The sequence below is a fragment of the Crassostrea angulata genome, chromosome 6 (genome assembly GCF_025612915.1).
Source record: "Crassostrea angulata isolate pt1a10 chromosome 6, ASM2561291v2, whole genome shotgun sequence".
In the NCBI taxonomy this organism is placed as follows: Eukaryota; Metazoa; Mollusca; class Bivalvia; order Ostreida; family Ostreidae; genus Magallana; species Magallana angulata.
This window is the reverse complement of record NC_069116.1, coordinates 58,181,197-58,200,450: the sequence shown is the minus strand read 5'-3', so window position 1 is coordinate 58,200,450 and position 19,254 is coordinate 58,181,197. Positions and strand designations below refer to the sequence as shown.

At 35.6% G+C, this 19,254-nt stretch overlaps 1 protein-coding gene across 3 annotated transcripts; it reads right to left on the bottom strand.

The window, feature by feature from the left end:
- Nucleotides 1–73: 73 nt before the first annotated feature.
- Nucleotides 74–18,901, bottom strand: LOC128187808 (transforming growth factor beta-1-induced transcript 1 protein-like). 3 transcript variants are annotated; one of them, XM_052858414.1, is made up of 10 exons: nucleotides 18,613–18,901; nucleotides 10,697–10,953; nucleotides 9,153–9,297; nucleotides 6,697–6,838; nucleotides 4,849–4,999; nucleotides 4,356–4,595; nucleotides 2,807–2,980; nucleotides 2,165–2,280; nucleotides 1,619–1,733; nucleotides 74–1,212 (listed from the first exon to the last, which is right to left on the bottom strand). In XM_052858414.1, the coding sequence occupies exons 1-10, from the start codon at nucleotides 18,647–18,649 to the stop codon at nucleotides 946–948; spliced, it is 1,644 nt and encodes a 547-aa protein (XP_052714374.1). In that variant the 5' UTR covers nucleotides 18,650–18,901; the 3' UTR covers nucleotides 74–945. The 3 variants fall into 3 exon arrangements, with proteins under 3 accessions (XP_052714374.1, XP_052714373.1, XP_052714375.1); XM_052858413.1 differs by having other exon boundaries at nucleotides 6,697–6,841; nucleotides 18,613–18,900; XM_052858415.1 differs by lacking the exon at nucleotides 18,613–18,901 and adding an exon at nucleotides 13,450–13,633 and having other exon boundaries at nucleotides 6,697–6,841.
- Nucleotides 18,902–19,254: the final 353 nt, after the last annotated feature.

Below are 19,254 nucleotides of genomic sequence, written 5' to 3'. Positions count from 1 at the left end.
ATCCAAATCATTTATATTCACAATTCCTCCTAGGACGACTACACTGTATACCACACAACAATTATAACAGGAGTAATATTGCAATATCTTAATTTATTATCAAGATGTTGGACACAAGTACATGTATATCACAAGCAATATAAAATAAATGTTGATGGATAAACTGTTCCGATAAAGATTGTGGTGGCTACTAGTATCTGGACAAACATGGTCTCCATTCAGGTAAAACATGGAATCCAAGTCTTGAAGCTCTGTCTTTTCTCTCAGCAGCAAAGAGAAAGGTAATTCAACCTTCCCTTAATGTGTCTCTTTTTAGGTCACCATGGGATTGTACCCACAAAACCTTATGAAAGCTTTGTATATAAACTGGCTATAATAGTTGCAAGCCGTTGTATAAAAGTAATACGTTAACATGTGTCTCATGATTAAGCAGCAACAAACACTTCCTAAATCTTTTGCAAATGGTGGGCATACTTTCATCTTGTTACTAGATTACAAAATACATTTACATCATTCTTTAGTAATTCTGTGTTATCCCAAAGAAGGATACCAATTTTCTGGGGACCCAAGAAAAAGGAACATAATCATACTCCACTCATTAGCCACATGCAAGAACAGAATGTACAGGATGAATACTGAGTCTGTGAATGAACTTTTCTGACTCCAGTGACTTGAAGCAAAATAGATAAAACAATTACTTGATCACTTATATCGAAGCAGGATAAAAAGATTCTTCTGGCAGTCTACAAAATATGCTAAAGAAATAAATCTAACAAGCAAGAAATCAATCAACTGGTGTGAATTAACAGCAATTATGAAATGTAAAAATAATGGTTTCCAAATAGAGATAAAGATATATAGATATGTCATATAAAAATACAATATAATTCATGTATATATAACAAAAGCCTTCATAAGTTGACTATAGTACTAAACGCATCTCCATCAGCCGAAGAGTTTCACAAAACAGGGGTGACAATAAGGCTTATCGTTCTGTTCCTTGAATGTCCCTTTGTTAAGCTGCTTCAGGCAGAAGGCACAAACGAAATGTTCAGGGTGGAACTTCTTGCCCATGGCTGTGATACATCGGCCGGTGATGGGCTTCTGACAGCTGGCACACAGGGAGCCCCGCTTGGCGTGGTAGTGGGTCTCACAGTACGGTAATCCTTCATGGTCAAAGAAACTTCGCCCTCCAAACGGTTGGTGGCAGTCCTGAAGAAATACATAACCTATCGGTATAAATCTCACAGAGGTTTTTCATTTTATCATTGTGCACCTTTTTAATTGATGTTCCTTTATGCATTAGAAGTATCAGATGTTTAATCGCATACTTTTAACTCTAACAGATTAAGACTTCCCTACAAAGAAGAATCCAATCTTTTATTGCCCTATATACCTCAACTTTGCCAGTGGGCAAAACAAAATGAAACGAAATCTTTTTAAGTGTGAAAATAGAAAAAATAATTTAAAAATATGATTTCAGACTAAAAAGTTTCTTGTCGGTACTTCTACAAAAATAGCACCTAGACACAATTGTTATGAAGCACCTAGATACATGTAGCAGATAAACTTACAAAAAAATTTATTTGGGTTCCAAAGACAAATTAGTAGAACTTACCCTACAAACAAAGCACTCTGGGTGCCAGTGTCGAGACAGGGCCGAGATGTAGTTGTCTAGAATTGGGTGGCCACATCCTCCACAACGCGGGGCAAACATATCCAGAAAGTCTTGTCTACAAACACAAACCATTATTAAACATACAGATCATATACAATGTGGGGCAAACATATCCAGAAAGTTTTGTCTCAACACAAACCACCAACAACTAATCATCATACAGATCATCAACATTTATTCAACATACAGATCATATATAATTCTCACTTTGTTCCACATAGCTCTATGTTTTACATTCTCAGGGCATGGTCACAAGGTTTTTTTTCCAAAAATTTATATACTGTTTTAAAGATTTTAAATTGTATTCTAAGTATAGCATAAACAATGATCAAAAGTCGTATTTAGGCAGTGGCATAATCATGCTTGAATAATTTGGCTTCCTGGTCCCATCTCAAAAACATTTCTTTTGAAATTACCAAATGTATGGTAAGAAAACATCATAAAATGTGAAACTACTTTTTTTTTTTATCATTCAACAATATTTACCTGCAGTAGGCCTTGCCGTTCTTTTCATGGAATCCATCGTCTCCGAACGGTCGCCCACACTGGGCACAGAAGAAGTGATCCGGATGCCAGGTCAGGTCTAATGCAGTCACACATTTCTGTCAAAAGAAATTCATTCCAAGTTCTCCTCTTTGATGTAAATAAGACAATGCAGTAAAACTTTCCATGAACTGTCATATTTTCTACATCATTTATTTTAACCTCTTTTATCTTAAAAATAGTTATATCTGAACTATGGAAACAAATTACGCTCATCTTTTTTAATCCATTTCTAAAACAGGATTAAAAAAATCAAAATGGACTCTTTGAGTTTTTTTTAGTCTTACATCTATGATTTGTTAACTATTGTATTTGAGCTATGATTTAAAAAGATGTTTCCATCCATGAATGGTTAACATTAGTGACAGAAGTTTGAGCTTACATCTACCAGTCACATAAGAGAAATCTGTGGTTCATATATAGAGCAGTTTCATACGTCTAATATAGCCACTACAGTATTCCAGATTATAATATATTATAACGTTATTTTCTTATGTTTATGATAGGCCCATTGCAGTAGTCATCACCTATTGTTAATGTCTATGATAAGCCCAATACAGAACTCTGAGCTAGCTATTTTCTTACGTCTACAATAGGCCCGTTGCAGTAGGCACATTTAGGAGCGAATATCTTGTGGTAGTCCTCTTCACAGTAGGCCTCTCCGTCCCTCTCGTAGAAGTTCTTGGTTCCCAGAGGGAGGTTACAGTTAGCACAGGTAAAGTGCTCAATATGCCACACCTTTCCCAAGGCCGTGATCACCTGGAAAATTTGTTCAAATTTAAAACCACTAATTCACAAAACCACTATTTTGAATCACTTGTCCATTAACTCCAAAAGTAATTCATTTATCAATAAGTCCAAATTGCTTAAGTGATATATGTTTGAAATTTTAATCAAAGCACTTATTTATACATTCCTGTTTTGAATTACTACCACTAAACCATTTTATAAGTCAAAACTGATTGATTGCTTAATTGATATATATTTTAAACAGGATATAATTAATAATTTAAACCACTTTATTAATAAAATCTATGATATTAAATTAAACAATCATATAAATGGGCTAATTTAAAAATCAACATCCTGCATAAATAAACAGTCATCTCCTAAAAATTTTCAGTTACAAAGTAAAATAAACTTTCTAATACAATGTATTCATTTGAAGAAGGATATACGCAATACACATGTACTGGTAAATATAGCAGCATAATTGGCAAATCTATTAAACCAATCTAATGATGCCTAAATATAATTTGTCTCTATAAACCTGCTTAAAACAAAGTGGCTACATTATATATAGCAAAAAAACGAGATTTAACAAGAATCATGACCAGCTGGTCATTTGTCCCACCCCACTCTTCCTTACACTTAAATAAAGCAATCTTTTATCTTAAATGTATTATAGATCCCATATCCCTTCCAAATATACATACATCTAAGAGCCATTAATTAATCTGTCCTCAGATTTAGTTCATTACATGAAACACATAATCCTACCTGTCCAATGACTGTTAAGCTATACAACCTACCCCACCCCCAACTTCCAACTCTTTCAGAACATCTTTCTTGTCAAATACAAAGCTGATTTAAGGTGGAATAACACACCTGGAAAAAGTCACTCAAATTAACAGGACATTATTTGATAATGAAAGATATAATGATAAATAAAAATGTACATACATCAAGTAAGCGAAAAATTTGCAGTTTGGGAATAAAAAATGAATATCTAAAATAACTTTTTCAGTAAGTAACAACAAAAGCCCCTGCGGGATTCGAGCTCGCGATGTACGGATCACAAGACAGATACTTTATCCACTCGGCTATAGAGTAAATTACATGTTGCAGTCGATAAAATCCTTTCAATAAAACGAAATGTCGTTTCTATCAGCGGTCAGCCATTTTGTGATGATGTGTTATTCCACCTTAACACCCCACCACCATCCAAAATTTTCTTTTAAAGGTCAACAAACTTAAATGTATTCTATCACACTCCACTATCACCCCCACCCAAATATTCATAACCAGCCCCCCCCCCCCCCCCAAAAAAAAAAAAAAAAATCCTACCTATCCAATGTATGAATTATTTGCACACTCCCTCTCACCCCACCCCAAACTTATAAAGACATCCTACCTGTCCAATAACGGGTTGGTTACAGGCCCCACACACACCCTTAGTCTTAGTGGTGACCCCCTGACTCTTCATGTCCTCATGTAGATTTCCCAGCATTGATTCCAACTCCTCCCTCTGGGGTGCAGCAGGTGTGCTAGGGGCACTGCTCTGAGAGGGGGTCCTCTTTTGTGGTTTGGCGTAGGGAGGCTCACTTGAGGGAGAGACTGATCTCTGAGTCCTCTCATGTGAGTTCCCACTCACCTGCATCAAAGTAAACACATAATTATAAATAACTGCTCTCTGAAATAATTCACTATTTTAGGTATAAATTGACAAAAATATAATTCTTTACTTCTGTAATTTAACAGAATTTATTCGTAAATTTTCATTATTTAAGAGATAAAAATTCACTTGATGTTTTTTTTTCTTTTTCATCACGCATTTTTAGCTTTATTTTTTCACAATACTAAGATAATACTAAGGGAAAGATAATCAGGGCCTGTGTTAGGAGTACCTTGAACCCAGAGAGTGTGGCCATGAGTTCGTCCAGCTCGCGCGTTGCGGTGGAGGTAGCCTGCGGTTTCGGCTGGACATGCATGGTTGACTGCTGTGGTTGAGGAGGTGGTGAAGTCGTGGTGTATTCATAGTTGTCATTGGCTGGGGGGCTGTAAAATACCATAATACACAATATGAAATACTACAATAACGGTACTTAAATATTATGAAGAGGGCTGTAAAAGAGGAATACCCTAATACACAATATGAAATACTACAATAACGGTACTTAAATATTATGAAGAGGGCTGTAAAAGAGGAATACCCTAATACACAATATAAAACTCTATAATACTAAAATAACCATGAAGAGCTTCATAGCTATAGAGGTGGCAAGAAGAGCTTCATAGCTATAGAGGTGGCAAGAGACTGTAAAATACTGTAGATTTCTAATTAAACATGAGGAATTAATAAACACGTAAAGTTGCGAAAAGTACATCTTGCAGATTTTAAAATCTCGCTTTTATTTTTTGGACAGATGTAAACCAAAATAACACTATGATAAAAATTTGGCCTTTGCAATTTTATATTCTCGGAATTAGAAGAAAAACACTTGAATTGCAGAATTAAGTACTGGTACTCGCTTAAAACAAGGAATGTACAGTACCAAAATACACAGCATGAAGTACAAATCATGAGTTGTTTTATATTTCATCAATTTTCTTTATGGGTATGTCATAAAAACATTTTTTAATATTAAAATCCTGTAATACCTACAGGAAAGTAATTCAATATACTTATATGGTATATCTAAATACACTAATGGCCACTTTACTTTAAGAAAGTTATGCGAGCTTACAGGTGCCCTTAACAAACTTAATTCATTCTAGCCATAAACTATTTGCAAAACTCAAGTACAGAATAAAAACATAAAAGAGACTCTCAAAACACAAACATGTTGACTGGCTGTACATGCTCTGGTACTTAAGAGTTCAACAAGAGGATGCACATTTCATTTTTATGGCATGTTGTGTTTTGAATTTAGGATGTATTTTTGCACTTATAGTTAAATACCAAAGTGAATAGGTGTCAACTCATGTGCACACAATATTACAGAAATATACAGAGCAAAACAATTAACCTCTGACAATTATGCAGTGGAATTTCAAAAATACAAGCATGATGTAAGCACCTTAAAAAAAACCTACATCCCAGTCCACCGAGTATTGATCTATTGAAACAAAATATTTGACTTGGTAAAAACATGCCTGCTAATCAATAACTAAGTATTTAAATATTGAATGCAACACAGGTACAATTCTATCCTTCCATGTTTCAACACAGCTGAAAGGTTATCAAAAAACAACATGGTTAATATGACAGATCGCCAAAACACGTACAGCACAGCAGTACAAGCACAAAAGCAGGCAGGGTCTACACACTGATTAAGATCAAGCATAGTTGATGAAAGAAAGCTGGAAGCCAGGTAAAAACATACCTGGTATACATACTGTTTAAACCATGACTAGTGACTGGTGGTGCATGTAAACTAGTTTTGTTTATGAGGGGGGGCATGTACATGTAATTACATTGTTATTGTGTGATAATCATTACCATAACACGAATAGATACATCATCTGTACATAATTAGGGGGTGATTGTTATAAGAAGTCACAGAGGGAGGGATGTGGTTGTAATACACTGTAATGGTGCTGGGGGGTTCATAAAGTAACATAAACACACAGAGGGGCCTAGCTCTGTGGTATGTGTTCCTGATGCAACTGTTTGTAATCTTGTAATGGTGTAGCACTGGATTATATACAGTAGAGTAGTTTTAATAGGGGGAGGGGTTGTGTGGCACACATACCTTCTATAGTTTTCATTGGGGGTGTCTGGGACTGTCCCCTCCAGCATGTCCAACAGTCCGTCCACAGAAGATCTCTTCTCCCGGGATGGCTTGGGGGCCACAGGTGGGGGCTCCTTGTTATTGCCATTGGGGATAGGTTGAGCTGCTGGAAAATCAAAAATCTGTACAGAAATCGCTATAATACACCAGTGACAAATGTTATGACCATTCACAGGGAAACAAACTTATCGTGGTGCAAATTTCACAACAAGCCAGATATTTTTTCACCCCTGCTGGCAAGAAAATGAGTCAGCCCTGGATTTTATCGTGAACACACTACAAACAAGCATGACCCTGGGTAGTCTTATAAAAAAGATTAAGTTTTGATAACATTATTATCACAAGATTAATTGCTTAGGTTATCAAAGCTAGCTGGACCACACAAAAAATATTTTAAAATTTTTTAAAAACTTAAAATATCAACTAATTTAGAGATACTTTAATCTCGTATCTATAATGTAGAAAAACTTGTTGACATTCTCATAAAAACCTGTGAAGATGGAAATCACATTCCTAAAAACCTACAGATAATTCCTCACGCATTGGAAAGTAAAAGCACACATAGAGAAGTTCCACAGAAAAACACTAAAAAACGCAGCCCTACCACTGTACTTCCATTTTAGCATGACCCAGTATTTATGAATACACTGTCACAATCATACGGCCTCGCTCAGTGATGTGATGGATTTACACGCCAATTAATCATCCAAGTCAAGTGAATGTTTGTACCACTGAATTATCCTTCTATCAATAGCCAACCGTGAAACGACACCAACACCGCTCTCTCTCGATCTCATCTCGTGCCGATTCAAAAACTGTGCAGGGTGGCAATCCCCATTAAATCTTATACTTTGTGTCAACCTTTTTTTTTGAGGGGGAGGGTCCCCTTTATCTTGGAGAGTTATTTTAAAGCTCATAGACAGACACCTACTTAATTGTGTGTATCAGGAATTCCAAGCATTTAAATTATAAAATCCTCGGTGCAATTCTTCTGAAGTACATTTGTGCATGAAGGGAAGATCTAAATTGATTTAGAAGTAATTATAACATGACTATTATTACAGATAAAGGGATGCTATCAGCAGAAAGAATAAAGCAACCAATTATCTTAATATTTTAAGCTACGGACTGGATCGACCCTCCGTCTCTACGTTAATTAGATTTAGACATCAAAAACAAATATCAGTTGGTTAATTACATCAAAGTTTAAACACTATCTTTGTAAAACAAAAAATATTTTTTTTATATTTTGGACATTATGTTATATCATCTACAGTAAAAGGAAGGCTACAGAGACGCAAATATCTAAAATTAACTCTCGTTCTTCATTAATTGAAATTTCATGTTTCACTTGTTCTGTTTCCTTTCAAGCTCTGCCAAATGATACAAAACAAAGGGGAAAATCAAAATCAGCACTCTCATGTAACGACCACTGATCCCGGGAAACAGAAAATTATACTTGAGCCGTAAAACAAAAAACCTCTTTTATTCTCATGAAGTTTGCTATGGCATCTGTTACTGTGGATATCAATATCAATGCTATAGGTGTCACCTGTTCCACTACAATCTCTCTGTGTGCCTACTTGTACTCAAATTTTATTGCGTACTGAGTACCATAAGCTGAATACCGGTACATTTGTATTAGTAGATGATACACACTGTTCTCTATAACATCACTGTAGGTAAACTTTTTAAATGTGTAACCTATGTACACAGTGAACACAACATCCAGCATATCTAACATCAATGGTTCAGTCCATTCATTTGGTACAGTATATGCCTCGTACACTGCATAAACAATAGACATCTATCTTTGTACAGTCCAGTACTTCTGATAACACTACAATATACATTTTCTTGTTCTGCTCCATGTACAGTTCTTTAGAAATATAACAACAAGTTTGAGGCAGTTTATTTATCTATTTTAAGACACTTCTTAAACCATCAGAGGTCGCTTGTTGCTTTGACTTATTGTTTCAATGTAAAATTAGAATATTCCTCCTGGAACTGAATCAAGTTTTAAACATTCACTATTTAGACAGCATATCGCACCAAACAAGTAAACAGTGCACCTGCCGGATCCTAATTCTTTCTCGTTTGATGGTTAATATCGGTAATTGTATAAAGAACACTGAGAGTGCCTGATCATTGCACACACTGCTTACACATGTGTGAGGCTTTTTACATGATATTCTGTTTCCTTATCAACAATATTTATTTTCTTCATTATATAATACATTTTCAAACTAAGTAAAAATGTCATCATGGGCATAAATTTTGCTGTAAGACTGAATTCCTTAAAAGCGTGTTTGTTATAACCATGCTTCACTGTTCTCTCTTTAGAATAAAGGAAGTGAACAAGGATATTGTGTACTCCCACTTAGTAGCCAGGTAAGTTAAGTAACAGGAATATCTACCTGTGTTGCGTTTGTCCACCTCCGCCATGAACTGAGCCGAGTTGAGATCTTGCAGAAGTTGGTCAAGCTCAGACAAGTTGTTGCTTAGTTGGGAGGTCCTCGGTTCCTGGGGTGGTGGAGCTACCCCAGTCTCATAGTACATGGGCTGGAGAGAGAAACATCAGGCAATGATAAAAACAGTTTGCTACAGGCTGCAGAATCCTTAAATTACATAAATGAAGTAGCAGCAGTTCCTCTGAAATGAAACTGACTGTACACTGAAATACACACAATTAATTAATTAACAAGAATTGATTTGAATATTTACTCACGTCCTGCATCTTAACACAACAATGTAGACATCAAGGATACACCTTACACTTCCTTGTGTACATGTATTTCTGATATCATGATACAAGTGTAAACACATTGAACAATTGTACATACCGTACATGTACATCCTATGTGATGTAATGCTTGAGTATACTTCTTTAGGAAAGCTATTGATATACCAGTACAAGTGTGTTTATAGGTTCTGACCACTATGAATTATAGTATTTGTCATAATTCTATCAAATGTGTCAACTTCAAGTCCAGGTTGACAGACCTGTAGAATTATCACTAAACAATTGTTAAATGCATAATGTAAGATCCTCATATGCTTTGATGGTGTCAAAACTATTGACAATGTGTTGTCAGTATGATCATTCCTGAGTAATAAAGAGAGGTTGTGATATATACCTATACAGATGTTGTATACCTGTTTATATATTACAGGGATTAATACACCTGTATACAGTACTGACTAATGGAGAGGTACACACACACACAGTGACTGACAGAGTTACCTTCCTAAACACCTGGTACACGGACAGTCTGCGCTGTGGGCACAAAAAACAATCAGCGGGTTACTTCAAGCAACCACTACCTCACGCTATATGTCTCTCTAGCTCTTTTTATGGGAATAAGGCCAATCAAATCATTGCAAAAAATCACTTCATTAGTTGTTTCAATCTCACATTAGTCTTAGTCATATAAAATAAATTACAATGTTTGATGAAACATCAAAAAATATATTCCTCAACAAAGAAAAATAACCCTTGCAAGAAAATTTATTAAGTATAACAGATAAAATTGTCTTTCTTGTTGCATGTTTAAATCAAATTTGAAATTTATCTGAATTTTTTTCTAGCTGATAAAAGTACAAGCCTTAGGGGATTTTGTTACTTTACATTAGATATTTCACATTTATTCCAAAGAGATGCATACACCAGTACACCACAGTATTCAACAATAATGCAGTATTGTCTTTCTTGTTGTATATAATATAAAAAAAATCAAATTCAAAGATAACTAATAAAAGTGAAAGTCAATTTTTTTAATCTGTCGATTACCTACTTTAGGACATTAATATTAATCGCTTTCAAAATTAGGTCAGAATTTAAAACAGACCAATGATCATTTCAACATCATGGCTGCTTTAATTATATTTTTTGGTCCTTGTTATTTATTCTAAATGATTGCTTAATTTAGGTTAAAGATAAAATTCAAGTGGTGGATCTCACCTGATCGAACTGTTTTGGTGGTGGAATGTTCTCTAGGAGTTCCTGTGGAGGGGGCGGGGGTAGAGGTGGTGGTGTCTCACTGCCGCTGGACCGCTGGTTGTAGCGCGAGCTGTACTCCACAGCAGTGCTGCTGTACTGAGCATGGTTCTGTACTGGTTCTCGTTGCTGGACCCCGTCTCCTTGGCGACCCGAGCCTTCAGAGTGTTGGTAATGTCGTGATTGAGTGGTTGTGTTCTGAAGGTCAGCCAGTAATGCATCTACAAACAACAAGCAGACAGAAATAAACATCAGAGAAACAAATAAAACCAAAGTTGTATCTAAACATTGTCTTTCTCCTAAATGTAGTCTGTATCTTGCATACAATGTATGGTTAATGAAAGTCTACTTTGACCTCTGACCTTAAAAAAGAAGACCCTCAAATCAAGATTTACAGACCAGAAATGTTCATGTATGTCTCTGGATAACTTGGCCTTAGACCTGACCTTTAAAGTAAATAGAGTTCTTTCTCGAAGTACCCGTATTTTATGTATAATTACTGTACCAAATATTGCACAGTCTGTATCTTGTCTAAAATGTGTTGAAAAATAGACAAATAGATGACCCGCACATATCATTACAAAACACTCTACACCATACATTAAGACATTTTATTAGTGAATTCGACATAAAAGTCAGTATTTAATCAAGTACTTACATTTGCATATTGATATTACTATCATTAACATTGTATTCTGATGTAAATAGTAACAATTTGAAAGTAATTTGATCCATCCAAAACAAAGCATGCCTCAATAAAATGGGGGATGAATGTTTCAAAATTTGTTTCCATTATCTGAATTTTAAGAAGCTAATTACATGCTGATGTAAGTCTTTTTTTTTTGGTCAACTAAGTAATATGAATTACATTCAATTTAAATGCAATTTCTAGTACTAATAATGGTTTATATATTTACTTACTGTTACATAAATTGAAGAAATAACAAGATGTTATTAAAGAAAACAAAAGTATGAAATATTGCAATAAACACACCTCTCAATTGCAAATAAAACTGATTTTTAGAGAAAAATTCCTAAACTTTTCTAAATATTTCTGCCTGTATATAAAATGCTTACAGTACATGATTACATGAAAAACTGTGGCCACAGAATGTACTTGTACTTGAGGTGAAGTGGCTATGATTAAACAATAAACTCAAGTCCATGCGGCAGTTGGGGCACTTAACAACCACTTACATGCTGTGAGTCTCAACAACAATATGGCCTCTAATTTATCAAAATTGGGAGATAACCCCCCTCCCCCAACTACATCTTTTTTTCGGGGGGGGGGGGGGGGGGGGTGTCAAGTATTACCTTTTATAATTCCTGATTTATAAAACACTGTAGAAAACAACAGCCATGAATTAATTGAATCATTAACTTGCCCTGTTACCCCTAGCCTGACAAGGTATTTGCAGTATGCATCATTTTCCAGACATCCGGATTCCGGCTCCTAAAGGCCTGGGGCTTGGTGTGAATTTTTATACTCAGGAGATGCTGATGAATCATTCATATTAATGGAATAAAGAAATGCAAATTTCTTGCTTGGTGAGGTAGGAAATTGACTTTGAACAGGTTCACTGGAGGATGGGGGTCGTAATCATCTCAACGCCCCCCTATCTGACCCACAATCTACTGAGGAGGATATCTGCTGAAGCATCAGTCAGCATGCTCGCATTGTCAGAGGAGAAACACATGTTCTCCCTGTCCTACAACCACTTGATCCCCAACAGGAGCCATTAAACACACAGAAGTCATTAAACGCACAACTATTTCATGAATGCTGATCTTTCACAGCCATATGCAACCAGATTACACAGGCGATGAAAGGTCAAACACTTCCTCCCTCTCTTTATATGTCAAAACTAAATAAACAAGGCAAGCTTATTTGTTGTAAAGAATGCCATTCATGCACCAATTTGAAACCAGTTGCTCAGCACTATCTGGTAAAATGGTTAAAATTGACTTCACACAAGGATGAAGAGGCTTGAGAGTTTTCTTAGAAATGTAACTTGGTGTAACGTACATAACACATAATTACATAATATCATTAAAAGATCACAGCAGAATATTGTTAAGTTCATACCAAACAAACTGTAGCTAGCTTGAAGAATACTTAACTTTCTTCCGAGGCAGTCTGGGCGAAACCTTCACAAATTTCAGCATGTTTCCTTCCCTACTTCAGTCGTACAGAGACTGACTATAGGGGACAAGATTAATGTCAAAGAATGACCGGGAAGGAAAAATACAACACCAGGCAGGAAAGTAAAACCCAGAGAACTTAAACCACACAGACCCTGTCTCCGCTCCAGTCACGATGACAGAGATGTTGCTGACACTCAGGTTGTATAGCAGTATGTACTGAGGCTGATCCCCGAGATTTCTTTTTTACAGCTTGTACTCATGCAGGGCCCCGCATTGTAAAACTAATTCATTGTGTCATTCTGTACAGCAAGTAATGTTACACAGAACATTGGATACACTTTCCCCCCTCTCCTTCCCTCTCCCCTGTATAAACTAATTACATAACCACAGATACAGTATCAGGAAAGTCAAGCAAGGTCAAGCCGCTCATCACACAGCCACCCCACAGAGAACTCATTCAGCTAAACAATCAACAATTACCATGCAGCAAATCACAGAATCTCACTACAAACCCAGCCATTTTCTAATTGAAAAGTGAATTAGTTGTCAATTAAAAGCCTAAAATGTCCTACCTATTTCTATCATGGTTGTCGGTTCTGCAGCAGGCTTCCTAGTGAATCATCTCCACTCAAACACAGAGATAGGCTCTGCCAAGAATTTCAGAGGGGCCTTGTCAAAGTTATCAATTATTACGGATCTGCTTAGTGTCAGAGAATGGAGGGCTCACTCCCCAGTATACGGGGGATCTTATTTACATTTTTTAATTCCTCTCTTTACCAACTCTTGGTAGAAAACCGCTTCAGCATACCTAGTTCCTAGTGGAGAAAAACATGTCTGTAATCAGGTGTTTGATTTAGTCATTGTTCACAAACATTACAACCCTTAATGGGGACTTGGAGGAAAATGAAGGAAATGGATCTCTGTTAAAAAGGCATTTCAAGTCTAATACGCAGCACTATGGACCGCTGTGGGACGGGATTTTCTACTGGTCACCAAGTCTCAAAGTCATTACACAAATCTTGATCCCAACCCTGATGAAGTAGATCAAAGAACTGCAATACATTGATTTTTCAAAAGCTACTACATCTCCTTCTTGTTTAGATTTTTTTCACAATGTGAAACTGCATGCTTGGGTATGTGATTATAAGTAAGTTTTCTTAAAAATTGTTTCACTTATAAAAACACTTAACACATGAAATATCAATTTCTTCACTTTTGAGCAATTTTTTGTGTCTATTTAAACTTCCAGCAGCCCGTCAGTTTTAAGCCATTGAAGTTCTCACTAAAAATAGGTTCTTACACATTCCCTCACTGAAGTGATAAGTACATAATGTAGATAAATTAAATTTTGTGGTGATGTAACCCCTGCAGAATGCCAGACGGAGGTAGGCAGCATCTATAAATAGACTAATTCCCTGCCTCTTCCATCAATAACATCAGTCTCCCTGGGAAAAATCGGCAGCAACTTATTACTCATCAATGGCTACATTGTACACCGAGCATTGGTAGCAGGGAAGATAACTCTACTTATACACATGCACGTATATCAGCGAATGACTAAGTCATACAAATGTACTAACAAAATGAATAACTTGAATGTGTTAAAATTAGGCTTTTTTTGCATTATCATAGATATTAGCATTTATTGATTATTTGTGTGACTATTTTCTGCACAAAAAAAGTGATTTCAGCAGTAAAATAAAATGTATATATGTGTATAAGTTAGAATCTAGCTATTATCCATGCACAGTACCTATCTTCAGAATGAAGAGTTTGAAGAAACAAAAAAATGTCATCAAATATGATGACTCTACATAAGAGCAAAAAACAGTGTTGTTGAAATTCTATGCATAAACTGCAAATGATTGCATACATGTACTTTTTATTGTAACCAATGAAGCTGGATTAGGAATTATTACAGTAGTTTTAGAATTAAGATTCCAAGTCTAACTTTACATTGATAGTGAGTGGATAGTTAAAGCTAGCCAGCATTCTTTTGAACAGATATTAAAGGCATTACAAATACTGCATGTGACCTTTGTCAAATCCCTGGGATGACCGAAGGAGGAAGAAATCCCTAACTCAATATATATATTAATATAAAATAAAAGATATATTTCAATCACATGATCACCTGACCTATTTTTTTTTTCATGCCTGGAAATATTTTTCATGAGATGCAAAAATAAAGTAACAGGAATTCAGGGCTGATTAAGATTCAAATGACTGCTGCATGATTCTAGCATCTCAAGGACATAGCACTCTCATGTTGATTTTACAATACTCATGCATGGAGTTCTATATTGGGATGCTTAAGTTTGTAACAAGAATATCCTTCATTCCCTTTATCTATAGTACCTGGTAATTAATCTGTTAACATATGTGGCAAAATAACAACCTCTCCCAGCCACCCTCACCCCACCCCAGCCCCTCTCAATATATATTTATTTTAAAATTTTAATGGCCTGTGTAAACTTAGTGCGTGTAATCTTGAATAAATATTTTTGAGACTGTCCTTGTATGCTCAAAGACTGATGTCAAGATTCTAAATACTAGATGACCTAGATAGAGCTGGCCCTGTGCTGAGACAGATGAAGCCCTGGCACCTGTAACCTCTACAGGAAAACACATGTATCAGCTGGGGGTGACCGGGCTTCTGTGTGCACACACACTCAACCACAAAGCTTTATTCATCTCCAGCTATAAAACCCATAAATCACACATTGTGTTATTATGTTAAAAAAAAATACATTGTGTCATTATGTAAAAAGCAGATTTCTTAAGAATACATATACTGGGAGAGGGATATAATGAACCTACTATTCTACTTGCTATTGACTTCTCTGTGTTTTTGGAGCAATTGTTTGGCATTGCAAATCAACCAGTTTGAACACAAAAGTGATGTGGCCACTCATTTAAAATCCATTTGTTGTAATTAAAATATGCAATGAAAATATTTTTTCAATTAATGTTGTATTGTTTGACAACTGTACCACAGGTCTTGTTTTGGTCTTTTTTTTTTGGGGGGGGGGGGGGGGGGGGGGGGAGGGTGTTGTTGTTAGTGTTGGTGTTGGGGGGGGGGGGGTGTTGGGAAGCAGTGCTAGTTTTGTCTTTAGCAGTTTGGAAGTAGCAGTAGCTAGCCCAAATAATTTACACCATTGTGTAGAGGTGACTTGTTTGTGATGTTTTATACTTCTGTGACCTGCGTGTGCCAAAACAGTCCCAGCAAATTCGTTTGGCATAATATACCTTTAACTAATTAGTTCACCAAATTCACATTTGTTACACTCTTCTTATATAGACTACATGTGTTCTAAATGGTAGGTATGCATTGTGAATATAGCACAAGATCTAAAATTAGACAAACTGAAATATTCTTTGGTTTAATGAAAGTTTTTGGTCTTTCTTTTAAATAAAATGTTTAAAACATTCCATTGAAAAAAAAATAATGTTGATGTGCAAAATAAGCCAGAATTATATGATGATTGTATAACAACGCCAACAATACAACAATATTTGTTTGATGTTACTCTCTCAGATGGTCAGACCATCTTTAATCCCCCCCCCCCCCCCCCACCAAATTAATTTTTTTCAAAGATTTACATTCTACATTTTTTATTTTGCTTGCAATAACTACAATTTTTCATGTAATTTTTAAAACAAAATAAGTTTATTATATGTATAAGTAATATCAATTTGAAAGCACATTATTCATTGCATTTTTTACATGTAAAGAAGATGGTTATATGAGAAGGTTTGGGAATGTTCTAAATTCATTCAACATATATACATATACAGTTCACATGGAGCAGTAAATTTACAACAGTCATTGCACTAAGTAATACCGAGCGCAGCGAGAGGCGGGCAAAGCCCGCCTTGTGAAACTAGGATTAATGGTAACAGGAATATATAAGAAAATCAGTTAAAAATGAAAGTTTAATCAGGGGTACTAAGGCCGAAAATAATTTTTTCCAGCCATGGGCGCCACCATATTGCCAGCCATTTTGTTTCTAAAAAGTTAGTTCGATCATTGATTGGCCAGTACTTATCGATGTTTATTGCCCCTAAACTCGATTAAAATGTTCCAGTGTTTCAAAAGAAGGTAATTTGAATTAAAAGAAATAAAAGAGGACGCCAGATAAGTTTCAATAGTGCTTCAGTCAAGAAACACGACTAGTTCTATGTACATCTTATCAAATTATCAGATGGAAAATAAAAACATTAACATCAGGGAACTGATCTTTTAGATACTGAATAAAGTATTCAATTTTATTACCGCGGCATTTATATGAATTAAATTGATGAACAATGAAAGAAAAAATAAAAAAAAGGTTTGGAATAGCGTAACTCTCTTCGGCTATTTCCGAAGACAAAACGTGTACGCTTTACATCTGAAACATGATGTCATAATGTAGACTGAGCATGCGACATTTAGTTAAAACTTTGGCTAATGATTTGAGTAGGCAACCAGGCAGATCCTACCATGTGCGTTTCAAATAAATTTTATTCTACAAAAATCAAATTGCACTGTGTTAAGTCTGTGCTCGGTCCAACGGTCACACCGTTTACATATTAAGTATGTTGCTTATACATGTGAAGTACGGGATCAATATAACAGCCAGAACAGAAGACACCCTTACAATAGTAACAATACTGATGTAATCATCAAATGTTTTTGTAACATGAAGACATTTTAAACATTCATTTACTATTACATGCACATAGCCTCGTTCTGTGCTTCTCATACCAAGAAAACAAATTTCCTTGTATTGATCAAACCACCCCACATTGTTTTTATACATGTAGTAAACATATAAATTGTTTTCTTATCAATGAAATATTTTGTGGTATACTGTACCGAGTTGTCTCTAAGACCCGGGGAGCGGGAATTCCCCCGTCTAAAATGACGCAATTACCCGGCTATTATTGCTTCAACCACAATCTAGCTATAAGCTAGACCTTCAGAACCCCCGTCTACTTTTTTATTTCTTCCTCCTACTTCAATTTTTAGAGACAACCCTGCTGTACTAATGATTTATACATCAAAGTACATGCTGATGTAAATCCAATCTTCCAAAATACAATTTTGGATGGCTTTCTTTTAAAAAGGTACACTAGGTTGGTGGAGTTACCATTTATTTAATGGTGGAAAATGGTAAAGAAAAATAAAATTGCAAAATTTGAATGAATGGCGATAGACAAAGATATGCAATTTTAACAAAAGAATTTCTAAACAAGAATGCTTTGGACAGTCCTCAGATTCAGTATATGAAGGTGAGATTGGTATGTTTTCCAAATTGTAGGCATTTCCTAGCTAAAAAGAAGATGAAGACTGGGAGTGGTACCAAAGGACAGAGATAGGATTGATACAAAAAGTGAATCACAGTGTTCTATTTGACACTGAGTGACATTAATGATCAACCGCCCCTGGCCTACAACCAATCAACAACTCCCTGTTATAGAGACATTATTTGAACTGCTGAAGTCTTCTTCATTATGAATTTTGTTTTAATAAAAACATCTTAAACCAAAGGTATTCAAGATTTCAATCTTTGTGAATTTTCAAGCAAAGATAAAAACATTTGTAAAATAGACAACAATTGGTAGATCAGACTTCAACAGACCACATATACCATCAGTAGAAACAGGACACACCTAGCCCACACCTGAAAAAGTTTGACTGAATACAGAACATCAAAGATTGTGAAATATACAGAATAATAAAAGACACAAACCTAAATCTTCCATTACTCTCTGGCTATAGTGTTGCATCAACTACCACTTGTTCAGTGTTTGTAGTTTCGCTTCCGGTGTGCAATTGTTTTAGAAATGCAGAGGAAATCCTGAACGCTTGCGGAGAATGACTGGTCATACACTCTCTATGTAATTTGTATTGCTACCATAATCTGTGTCTAAGGACGCTGCACGGGCACGACACTCACGCGGCCCTAAAAAATGTCAAAAATGTTGACACACAACTTCATGAATTTTCGCACATACTTTTCCGGACGAACTTCCGTTCTAAATATTACACACTCGTGCCCGACTCTTCAAGGCGGATCTAAGAAAAATTATTTTAAAGGGGCATGGTCACGATTTTGGTCAAAAATCATTTTTCCGATTGTAATATTAACAATGCTTCAGATAGGCATTTTTAATTAGCAACTGAAATTTGAGTGTCGTTTGTTGAGTTATATGCGAGTTACAGAGCTTGAAATTTTTCGCTATGTAAACAAGGCGTTTGTTTACATTTTGAACGTTAGAGTAAAAATTTCAGTTTTAAACCTAAAACGAATGTGTAAAATGTTAGGAATTGTTTATCTTACTTAAAATAAATAGAAAGATAGTCAAGTAAGCTGGAAAAAGATTTTTTACTG

Excerpts from the sequence above, each read along its gene's own strand:
- LOC128187808 (XM_052858413.1), bottom strand. The coding sequence starts at position 18,649 with ATGCAACACTATAGCCAGAGAGTAATGGAAGATTTAG. Across the intron at positions 5,000-6,696 it reads CCCAATGAAAACTATAGAAG|CCCCCCAGCCAATGACAACT; the intron begins GTATGTGTGCCA and ends GGTATTTTACAG. Across the intron at positions 1,734-2,164 it reads AACGGCAAGGCCTACTGCAG|ACAAGACTTTCTGGATATGT; the intron begins GTAAATATTGTT and ends TTGTGTTTGTAG.